The sequence below is a fragment of the Camelus ferus genome, chromosome 27 (assembly GCF_009834535.1).
Source record: "Camelus ferus isolate YT-003-E chromosome 27, BCGSAC_Cfer_1.0, whole genome shotgun sequence".
NCBI classification, from domain to species: domain Eukaryota; kingdom Metazoa; phylum Chordata; class Mammalia; order Artiodactyla; family Camelidae; genus Camelus; species Camelus ferus.
This window is the reverse complement of record NC_045722.1, coordinates 10,934,222-10,946,429: the sequence shown is the minus strand read 5'-3', so window position 1 is coordinate 10,946,429 and position 12,208 is coordinate 10,934,222. Positions and strand designations below refer to the sequence as shown.

Here is a 12,208-nt window from a genome sequence, read left to right as displayed (position 1 = left end):
AGTCCTCTGACACGGGGACTCCTACTCCTTCTCAGCTCGGGGAATATCAGAGGGAAAGTGCTCACCTACTCGTCCCCAAAGGAAGGGGAGTAGCCCTTCCATCAATAAGACAGGACATCTGCTGGCCCACTTCCCTGTGGGTGGGATTACTGAGCCTCAGAAGCTCCAAGCAGCTTCCACCCTTCTCTCTCCTGTGCTGCCTGCTCGTGGCTGGTGAGCACAGCTGGGTCATTCTTTTGGCTTTCTGTTCCCATGTGGTAAGGGCACCTGGGGCAGGGCTCAGGGACTGCCCCCTACAGCAGCCTAGAGGCCGACTGTTTTCTCTCCTACCCTCTGGAACTCGGGGTTCTACCAGAGACAGGGTGCGGGGCAGGCTCGTGATCTCCCCTGCAGCTGGCGGGGTACGTGAACTCCAGGTCCACTTAATAGAACCCGCCCACCAAGACGAGTGCCAGGGTAGGATTTAATATATACAAACGTCACAGTTTGGTTCCTCCCCTAATTTCTCGACCATGTCTTCAGCATCACTCTACTTCCTCTGGTCCCCTTACCTCCTACTATGTCCTACTAGAATATATCTTAAAGTCAAACATGAAGGGAGTTGGCATAATGAGTGGAATCATTCTTGAGTTCTTATGTGTATCAGAACATCTTATTTCTTTCAGCATATCAGTGACAAATAGGTGGCATGTGGAATTTTGAAGTCTGAATATTTCCCCCTTACCACTCTAAAAACCACTATTTCCATGAACTTTGAGATGGAAATCTCTAATGGGTGTTTAGATGAAAATTGGGTTTTTTGATCAAATAAATTTTTGGAAATCCCGGGTTAAAGATGAGAAGTTTCTTAACTATAGGGCTTCTCAGAGCCTTAATGTCAACTGTGAGGCTCCAAGAAGTGACAGAGAGTTCAGTGTTTCTCAAACATAATAGGCCATGCATTTCAAATAAACATGCTCTATAAACCAATGTTCTATAATTTTCATTTCATTGTGTGAAAAGTTTCAAAGCAAGACCTATTCCAAAGAGGAGAGCCATTCCTAACTTTCGTGGGTCTTAAGGCATCTCTTGATGACTGTTCACACTAGATTTCAGGACACAGTATACTCTCAAGCCTTGTTGGGAATATAAATTGGGGGAAATCTCTAAACATTTGTCTTTCTTTCTAAAAACACATCTCTTTTAGAAGAAGACATTTTCTATGATTCATCAGTGTGTCTTACCCACAGATCTGAGATAATATTACATTTGCTGTAAATGTATGTTAACAGTTGAGAAATTCAGCAAGACGGTGTTTGGGGTACACATTCTGCTGCCCTTGAGGAGGGAGGGGTGAGAAGGGCTGCCTGCAGGGAGGCGGGAGAGCTTCTACTCTGAGTTCTCAAGCCCTGGCCCCCAGCCGGGGACCAGGCAGTGCCTCTCCTCTGCCCTGAGTGCGGCCCCAGGCCAGAGCCCACCTGGGCAGTGCCCTGGTCTCTGCTTGTGGTGGCCACTCATGCCAACAGCAGAGCCCACCGCACTGGCCTTCTATGTGGGGGCGGCCGCCCACCGCAGAAGGAATGCCCTTGTGCCACAGGCTCTGTGGAGTGCGGCTGCCCACACTGTCAAACAATGTTCACTTTATTTGAGATCATTTATCCGTATCATAGGACTGAACCCTTGTCTAAGCCAGTGTGCCTGTTCTAAAATAACACCCAAGCCAAGGAACAGCTGGAAGAAGAGAATTCTGAACACATTTCTTCTTTTTGTTCTAACAAAGATTCAAACCAGTGTTAATACTTTTAAAAGATAAAACTTCATGAGGGAGTAATAGACCAGTGTGAAAGGCAACCATTTTAAGTGAATTATTTCAAAATCATATGAATGCAGGCCAGGAAAGGAAAGACGGAATTGCAGCCCTCTTCCCTCAAGTTCTCCTGAATATACCAATATCTGCAACAGAAAATCATCCCACTTTTATATCTTACTAGGATTTAGGGGTCCCTGGATTCCTCAAAAGAGACTTGCTGTTTGTTAATGGGCAGGCCTATGCTAAAGCCCCAGGGCCCCAGTTCGGTGCTTGAGAAGAGTGTATGGAGAGACGTCTCATGGTCTATGATCAGTCTTGTACTGTCTGATGAATAACTTTAACTGCTCTGTATAGGAACTTGGTTCTTGCTTCTCCTCCGCTTAGGAGTTGATCTGCTCTGCTGCTGATCTCACAGGGTCCAGCCACACCCTGTGACTTACTACTGAGGAGAGACGGGGCCCCCTGAGCACATGGCGGAGTAGCGCCTTCCTACACTTCGCCCAAGTCCGTCCCTCTGCCTGAAACATTCCCTCTGCAGCTGTCTTCCTCTTTGGATATCACTTACAACCACTTGAAATTATTTTCCTTCATCATTTTTTAAACTGTTTGCTGTCTGTCATCTCCCAAAGAACTGTAAACTCAAGAAGGCAAGGACATGCCTGTCTTATTCACCACTGAGTCCCCAGCGCTGAGAACAGTACCTGGTGCAGAGAGGGGCTCTGTGCACATCTGTTGAATAAAGATGTACATTATCACCTTACTTATAACCTACCCTTCAAGCCTCAGATTTTCTCCCAGGATGCCTTCTACGCCCCCACAAGACTGGTTCAGGCTGTCCCTGCCGAGCCCCTGAGCCACCTCAACTACAGCTCCCCGCACTGTGCTGCGACCACGTGCTTGCCCAGCTGCCTCTCCCACTGGATGACAGTGACTTGAGGGCAGGGACCATATCATGTTTGCCAGTATGCCTGCAGTATCTGAATGATGCCTGATGCTAACAGATACTCAAACTGTTTTTAGGTGAATGAACATTCTTCTCTATTGCTTTTCTTCAATTTCCTCCTCTTCTAGGTATTCCTTGGTTAAAAAAGCTATGACTCTATGTATATATTTAGACTATACTTGATGCAAAAAGGATCTGAGAAAGCTGTAAATGTATCTATATGTATTATAATATTTAGAGAGAACACCTACAAGAGAAAGAGGGAATTGAGACAACAGAAAAAGATGTAATGTTACATCAAGCGAACAACACTCAAAGTCTTTTGCTTGAAAATTCCGAGCAATTTAGACAATGGTTTGATTTACTGCTCCACCCACATGTGTGTGAATTCGCTGAAGAACTGCCTCTATTCTCCTCTCCTTTTTACATTCTTAAAGTTCTGCACATTCCAGAAAGGAATTTGAGGGATACATCGGTGGTTTAACGGTAGAATTCTCACCTCCCAGAAAGGAACTGGAAAAATCAGTTATTGTTTTCATGTCCCCTGATAATGGCCACACAATATACAAAATCAGAAGTCAGGGTATCTTGATGGACCAAATGTAGTGTGTTCCTGGGGGGCAGAAGAGGGGAGAAATAAACATTCGTTGGGGTCATTATCCTCACTTCAAATTACTGGAAGACTGCAAGAAGCTTGAGGGCAAGAAAAGCAGTGGTTTCCTCTGTGTCCCCACAGCTCCCACGGGTTTCTCTGGAGCATGGTCCTGGGAACAGCTGAGCACTGCAGAGAGGAAGGGGCCCAGCTTGACCTGGGCTGACTCTGGGCCCCTCCTACCTCAGCAGTGGAATTTTGGGCAAGTTACTTTGATACGCAGTTTCCTCAGGGGAAAATGGGGGTTAAAAAAGTCAACTGCTCACTGAGTTTTGAGGACTAAATGACATTGAATTGCCTAGCACAGGGCCTGGAACGGATAGGTGCTCAGTAAACATGAGTGCCCTTCCCCCGCTTCCTGGTTTCTAGGCTGGCGAAGCCAACTCTACCATCACTGCCAGGAATTCAGCTCTGCAGTCAGACTCACCCTGCCTTTCTGGTCTTTTCCACCCCTGTGGGTGAGAAGAGTGAAGTGGGGGGCGCAGGCTCTCCCGGCACACTTATTCTGTGCCCTCTCTCACCAAATCTGGCTCAGGTCTCTTTCTAAACACCCTGAGCACAATGCTGGATGCTCGGCAGCACCCCCTACTCTGGCCTGATAAATAAAATTGTCAGATGAACTCAGTCTCCTGTTTTAGTCCTACGTAACAGCATAGGACTTGGTGTGAGTACATATCACCATATAAGAATTTTCCCAAATACCAGCTTCATATTTTAGCTGTCACTTACTGAGTTTGAGACTCCATAAATAGAAAATCATATAAAATTCCTTCTGTAAGTTCTAACAGCAGTTCAGTGGGTCAACAGAAATAAAAATAAATCACATATCTGTATGTCTGTTTTAGCTAGACTAAATCTTTCTAACCTGATTCAAAGTCAACTCTGACTTTGCTGATTTCTGAAGAAAATGCTGCAAAGGCCTTGCAATGAGGCTGACTTACATGTTTCTTATGTGCACTTACTTCATTAAAGTGAACTTGATTGACACTTTCATAAACACCTACAATGATCCTTCCAAATTTGTGATGCAGAGATGTTTCTGGTTTCCTGCTCATTTTTGTTTTCTCTGTTCATCAGATAAAATGAAGATTTTGAGGCCAAAAGGGAATCGCAGAGAAGATAAAACCTGAAAACTTCTCAAACATTTCAAAACTTATCGTCTCCTCTGATGATGAGAAAGGATATCTGTCGTCCTGGCTTGTCCCCAGACCGTCGGTGGAGGGGGTGGAAGCGCGTCCGGGACGGCCTCTCCACCAGCCCGTGGTGGCGGGTTCCTCGCACGCTGTCCGCTGGGTGGAACGACGGCTGCAGAGGGAAGGAAGAAGAGTTGGCCTGTGACCATGACATCGCCACTCACCCTCAAGAACAACAGCTGACAACAACAGATGACAAGACTGACTTAAAAATTTTACTGGTGTCCCTCACTGTGACTTGAGTCGAGGTTAATAGACTGCAGCACATGGGGCTGTTTCTACATAGTTACAGAATAACTTAAAATGGTCTTTAAGGTATGAAGATGCAAGCTGAAAGAGTGATATATTAAAAGTTGTCACAATTAGGGGACTACGGATTCATACACCAAATCTGGAAACTAGGAGGGACACGTGACATGTGAGAGAGGTATACTTAAGACAGAAACAAACTGGGCACCATAGTGTCCACCTGCAGAAACACAGATCCAGCAACCAGAATTAAAATGGGATACCCACAGACTGTGGACTAGCTACTCTGCACAATGTCTTTTTACATTTTTTATCGAATCAGCATTGTTTAAAAATTCAGGTCTGGGGCTTCTCGTGAAAAATCTGAACATCTCGGCCCAAATTCCCACATGGCAAAAGAGGCTGAAATCGAGAGTGGCTGCTCCCTGCAGGTAGGACACCAGATCACTTCACTGACTTACTATGTTAGACATTTGAGTAGAATCCAAAGTCCTTTGTTAAGGGAGGCTTGGGGCACATTCTTAACATTTTTGAGATTGGCATCATGAAAAGCAATCTTTTTGATGGTCAAAGACCAAATCCTAGGCTGGAAAATTATATTTCACAGAATGGGGCAATGTGTATACAATCTGATGCCAGAGGTATTTGTGAAACATATAAAAATAGGTTTTCTTTTATGTAAGTTGAATCATATGTCAAATAGCTAGCTTACTATGAAAGGAATCCCTAGACAGACTATGTCTTTATGGGGGAGCTCCTTTTAGCTAAGAATTGATCACTAATTTTTCTCTGTTAAACTTACGGATTTTGTCATATTGGACTTGAGAATTACTCCTATTTCTCCTGAATGGGCTGATAAAATGTCTGGGCTAATTTAGTTGAAGAATTCTAATCTATTTTCACAATCCAGATCTATTAACTCCTAAAAAAAAAAAGAGAGAGAGAGAGACAGAGAGAGATCTTAGTGAGGAACAACCTGTGAGCCTGGAAGAAAAACATCCCTGTAACAGGTAAGCTGGGTGCTAACCTCAGATAAGAGAGCACACACACTATCCTAGGAGTGACCAACTGAGACACCTTCGTTAATCAAGGGGACAGCACACCTTATCGGAACCTGTTTATATGATAGACATAATTTTAAGAGACAGATGACTTTGTTCCTGGATAAAAGAAAAGGGAGGACTCTCTGGTAATATAATCAACATTCACCACAGTAACGTTAAATGTACTCGAAAACACGACATTTTCATCTAGGAGTCTTAGAGCACTGCCAGACTGGGCTCCCGGGGGCCAGCCTACAGAGGTGGCGCTGAGGGTCTTTAGAAAGGGTTCCAAAAAGTGGAAAGCTCTTGGAATGTCTTCCAGGCTTCCCATGACACCCGTATTTTCTACTTACACTTGCCCCTTCTGCGTTAACCCTCACTGGCCCAGGCCCTCCAGGACTACCTGGACTCAGTTTTGGGGGGATAATCTCTGCTTACATTGGATATTCTCTTCCCCGGGGCACAGCTTCAACGCTCGGCCCCTGCAGTCGCTGATCCTCTTCCAAATGATATTTGGCTTCAGCCCTCTCAGTTCACAGCGAACTGCCTGGCTCATCAAGTGAGCTACAGCAGTTCAATCAGAGAAGCTGGGACTGGAGGAGTTTCACAGTGAAGGAGTCTATTAAACACTATGGTGTTTGGTAGTTATCCTAAGTCTCTGGGCCCCGAAGAGCTAGGGACAAACGGACACACAATTTTCCTGTCCCCACCAACTTCCAAACTCTTGATTTCTGGGAGTTAAAATTCTGTTATTTATAAATGAATTCTTTAGGTCAACTTTAATACAAAAAAGAAACAAAACCCTACCACCCTGAAGGCCAAGTTACTTCATTTTTTTCTGTTCCTTTTTAAGCTTCAGTCATACTTTTTACATGGCTGTGCTCACAGAGCACATATATTTCTGTGATCTATTTTTTATACTTAAAACTTTATAAACAATCTTTGTATTTTGTAAACAATCTTCCATATATTATGTAACCTTCCTAGTTATTAATTTAGTCCATATATAGTTATTTCATTTCTAATGTTCTTAAGGAGAATATTCCACGTCACAGTTCAAAGAACATGTGATTTAGAGTCAAAGAAACTGTTTCAGTCCAGAATCCTCCACTAACTAACAAGTTACTTCATCTTCCTTATCTATAAAGTGAAAATGATGATCTGATAACCTCCTCACAGGCTTGTTGAGAAAACAAAATTAGACTGTGTATGTGAAAGCTGCCTTATCCCAAGGATACCGGGTGTTATGGACTGCATTGTGTTTCCCAAAATTCATGGGTTGAAGCCCTAACCCCCAAGGTGACTGCATTCGGAGATGGGGCCTTTAAGGAAGTAATTAAGGTTAAGTGAGGTCATAAGGTAGGCTCTAGAGGACTGGTGTCCTTAGAAGAAGAGGAAGAGATACCAGTAGTACATGCACACAGATGAAAGGCCACGTGAAGACACAGGAAGAAGGCGGTCAGAACCCAACACTATCAACACCTTGATTTTGAACTTTCCAGCATCCAGAACTGTGAGAAAATAAATTTCTGTTGTTGAAGCCACCCAGCCGGTGGGGTTCTGCAGACCAGTGCACTAGGCACTGGAAGGAGGAAGGAGGCCAGGTGGTGGGACACTGTGAAGCATCCTGCTGAAGGCGAGGCCACCCTGCAGGGCCCTCCTGTGGACAGCAGGTGTGGCATCACCACCAGGGACTTCTGCAGCATTCTGACCCTCCCACAGGCTCCCCTAAGCACCTAGATCTCCCTAGATCAACCCATCTGTTGCCCATTCCATGTCACCACTGAAAGATGCTGCATGGGATGAATGGCTGAAAAGATGCTGAAAATGGTTGGCAGGGTCTTGTGACCTGCTTTTGCCAACGAGCAGGCGTGATATACATCTTGTCTACCCAGGAGCTCTCATACTCTTCCCTCTGCCATGAGAATGCCATGTCCAGTGGGGATGCTCCTTCAGCCTCCACTGTAGCGGGGAAGATGCAAGGAGGGGAGCCGCAGCAGGCAACACGAGTGAAACATAAATGTTTGCTGAAAATCCCAGAGTTTTTGGATTGGTTGTTACTGTAGCAAAGCTGACTAATACAGCAGTGATGGCAGAGAGACAGACAGCAGTGAGATGGAGAGTCCTCTTTTTCAAGAAGAGCAACAAGGGAGATGTAAAGTCAAAAGGTCCTGCATGTTCTGAGGAGGGCCTCAGGCTCAGGCTCTGACAAGCACCACCCTGTTTGGGAATGTGGGACCCAGACACTCAGTGGAGAAGAGAGGGCTCCTATGCACCCGTGTACAAAAGCTCCTCCACACAGATGTCTGGGACCCGGTGCTGGACTGACTGACTGCCCACAGGTAGACCGAGTACATTCTAGGACACAAACAAGAAAAGGGCAACACAGAAGAGAAAGACTGAGAATGTTCAATAATGTTCAAAGTATTCATTGTGGGAAAAATCAGAATGTAGCTGGATTTCCTTATCTCCTTGTTTGTTTATTTAGGATGGCTTAATAGTTTTCATTCTGAAATACACATAGAGGAGGTCCAATAATCTCTTCTGGGCCTGGGCCAGCAAAGGTCTTACTGCAGGCCTCTGGGCACGAGAAAGCAGATGGGAATGGCACCCTGGGAACAGCAGGGAACAGCAGGGTCTCGGAGGCAGCCTGAGATACTGCAGGGTGCCAGTGACAACAGCCTGACAGTGAGGTTTAGCACCAGGAGGCTCAACAGGAACCTTAGCAGCGAAGGGCTGGGCTACCGAAGTCCGTCCCACATTGTGACCTAGCTGCCAGGGGCCAAACACACAGAGAAAAGACCGAGTGGTAACTCAAGGCAGAAGAAAGGTGGATTCTGGGCTTAGGTCTCCAAATCTGAGAGAGGGTAGATTGGGTGGAGTACAGCCCAAACACAAGGCTCCACGGACCTCAACAGCAAAGGGCCACAAGGCCAAAGTAAGAGTGGTCCCTGGGTTGGCAAGCAGACAGCCACAGTCTTGCTTAGTTTCTGTAGTTGGGCTTTGGTGGGAGGAGGCAAATCCAAAGCGGTTCAAGGAACTGCTGAAAACTGGATGTCCACTTGCAGAGAACCCCAGACCCAGGCTCTGCCCACCTTGCAGGACTGCATGCTCCTGACTGTTTCTGAAACAACATGGATGGCTAATTGGTTCAGGTTTGCAGATATTAGGGTGGCTGACGGGGTGAAGGTGACGCAGCTAATGCTGCTGGCAGAACTATTTCTGAGATGGATCAGGAGATGTGAATCTTCCAAAATAAGCAGAGCTGTGGATTTCCAGGCTAATGGTAGAAAGGACCACACTCTCAGAGCACACCCCCAGGGACCGAGACCTCATGCAGGCATCTTTACGCATAGCCCCATCTGCCACCACCTCCCATCACCTCTGAGAGCTGCACCCTGGATGAATGGCTGAACACTGCAGCTGAATTTCCTTACCTTTCCTGGGGGAAGATTATTTCCTTTAATTAGGGGACTACTGATCTGTCAGTGTGACCTATATTTGCATTCATTCTTTAAGCAGATATACCACACTGTTGGCATATCATTAGGTTTGTGGTTAATGAGAAACCGCAGATCTTTCTCACATGACTAATAAACCACAAGCAGATTCCTACTAAGCCCACGTGTAGCCATGAAATGAACTGAAGTCTGAGAATTGGAGAGTTGCTTATTGTCAACTCAAGGAGATTATCATTATTAAACGTAAACATGCTATATGTTTTATGACTAAGAATATATATAGTAACTCTCAACAGCTTCATCTGTAGACATTATGATGACTAAAAATCAAGAAAAAAATGATAAAATTCCTGTAAGAGCAACAAAGAGTTTTCTGGAATCCCACTGTCAATACTAGAAATACTTATGGTAGGAATCTTCCATGCTGCAAAGGCATTACACTGGATGTAATGTCACCATAATTTTATGGTATGAGAACAATGTGCTAGCCTGAACGAGGGGTCATTGATGGACTACCTCACCCATCTCAGCAGTGAACCAAAGCAAAGAGAGACTCTAAACAACAAAACAGAGTCCTCGAGGGGAGTACTGGGAAGGGGGCCCCCCAGGTTCTCCACCATGCCTTACAGCAGCCTCATAAACTGGGCCACCTCGTCTTTCAGCCCATGGCAGGCGAAAATAAGGCGGGGATGGGCAACAGAAGGGAACAGGGACCACCGGCTTCTCAGAGTGAGCTGCGCAAATAAAAGTGAAAGGACTGCGGACCACAGTGGAACCAGCTCCGTGCTTCCCCTCTACAGACGAGAAACCAGGATCCAGAAAGATGAAGTGATTTTCTCACAGTCACACAGCTATCGGCAGCCTGGCAACCTGAACTCGGGAGTCTGAGCCTCACTTGGTGTTCTCTTCACCACACCATTTTGCCTCCTTTGCTGAGTCGCCGCATAAAATCAGCTATTTTTGAGATTGTAAGTGGACTTTTGCTGACAAACACGAGAAAAGTAAAGAAGGCTTTCCAGAAATTTTCCAGATAAAATTTTATTATGTTCCCATAAACCTACTGAAGATCTAAGATTTAATTAAATGATAATCGCCCTGCTAAAGTATCTGGTTGTCTTATAATATAAACAGCACACCTACAGCTTGATACAGGATCCAGTAGTCTCACTTGGAGTAGGTGTCTAACTTAATATTTTACAGAAGGTTAGCTACAAGCCCCAAGGCTGTTAATTGACCATCTCATGCTTCCTCCTATAGAAGTAAAATGCCACCTCAATAATTCTCAACTCCTCTACCTGTTTGAGCTTCCATCTGTTTCCCTCCCCCGCCGTGGAGCTCAGGTGGGAACAGGGGACTGGAAGCTTAACAGGTCGAAAAGGTACTATTAGATGGGCTGAGTTAACACCTGCCCTGAGCTCACACTTCTCATCACTGCACTGCAGGACCTCCTGCCTGCCCACAATGCCCTGAGCGCTTCTTTAGTTTACTTCTTTAGTTCTTGGTAAATGCATGAAAGACTGGCTCCAGTATTGAATAAATTCCTCTGGAGCGAAGAGTGGAGGCTTAACAAGGGCAGGAAGTAGGGCAGGTTCCTTGAGCTTGCAGGGCTTTTCACTTACACGCAGGCTAGAGTGGAAAGGTCCCCGCTTTTAAAAAGGGCAAGTCTAACAAAGGGATAACTGTGCCACTCCTGGGAAGCTAGCTGGAGATCATTCCAGCCACAGCCAGTGCCTCCTTTGGTTCTCGTGAGGTGGGGAGGGACCGGGAAGAAGGGCCCAGAACAAAGAAGAGGCTATTGATTCACTGCCTTGGGGTTAAATGGAGCATTTTAATTCTACCTTATAAAATGAGCAGAGTAAAAAGGATTTCATAGCTTGGTTAGAGACTCTATTATACAACCATCCAAAAAAAAAAAAACAAAACAAAATACTTAACGAGAAATTCAAAATACTTTACGAATCTCTAGGGTCAGACCTGCCAGGGCCCCGCCAGCCCTCCCTGACTGCAGCTCCCCGGCATCTTCCTTTGCTCTCTGCGGTGTTGGAACCTGGGCAAAGCAGGTGCTCAGCCACGTCAGAGGGCAAGACCTCGAGTTCAGGCATTCCTCCCAGCAGTTGACAGTGCTACACTATCTTTGGGCTAGTCTTCCTCCAGTCTTACAGGGAACTGTGTCCCTCAGGGCGCCTGCATCACCTGAGTGGCTTATTTTTATTTTATTTTTAACATGGAGACTATGCCTTTTTTGCCAACTGAATCTGGGACCCAGTCTTCTCCAAAGCACCAAATGAGTCCTGCTGTGAGGATGAGCAGAAGCCACGAGGAGCAGAGCAGATGCCAGAGAAGGCACTGGCACCCGACCTTCCAACCCGAGACCTGGCCTGTCACCATATCTGTGTCCCCTGTGTTGTCCCTTCCTCATCCTTATTTTTAAATGAAAGGTAAAAGGGAAGAAAAATTAATAAGATAACCTAAGCTAAAAGATTATTCTAAAAAATGGGAGAGACAAAACAGTTTGCTTTTTAAGGCAGCAAGTGTCCAAATACAAAAAATATCAAAGCAGTCAAAATGATCTCAGAGGGCCAAGTAAAATAATCTGTCAAAATAAGAAATAGCAGCAAAGCATAAAACATGCCCAGAGTGCAAGGGCCTAGGGCTCACGGCGGGGCTCCTGTTCAGGAAGAGGCCGATGCCCCAGGCAGGGCTCGCGCAGGTGTCTCACCTGGAGAGGCTGGTGTGACATTCTGTTGGTCTAGTGCACTGTGAGCACTGAGACCGTCATCCTGCCTCCAGCATCTCCCTGCCTCAGCACCCACACAGTGTCTGTGACAGTGCGTTCCAACACACGCTTGGTGAATTATTATGTTTCTAAATAATTAGG

The 12,208-nt window shown here is 45.7% G+C and overlaps 1 protein-coding gene across 3 annotated transcripts in view; it reads right to left on the bottom strand.

Moving 5' to 3' along the window:
• CRTC3 (CREB regulated transcription coactivator 3) overlaps positions 1-12,208 on the bottom strand; it is an 87,776-nt gene that overhangs the window by 36,202 nt on the left and 39,366 nt on the right. For 2 of the 3 annotated variants that reach the window (XM_032469346.1, XM_032469345.1), the window contains exon 3: positions 4,570-4,689. In XM_032469346.1, the coding sequence (XP_032325237.1) occupies positions 4,570-4,689 (120 nt within the window). Of the gene's footprint in view, positions 1-4,569; positions 4,690-5,628; positions 5,749-12,208 lie in introns of all 3 variants that reach the window. The other variant, XM_014565968.2, reaches the window with a different exon arrangement.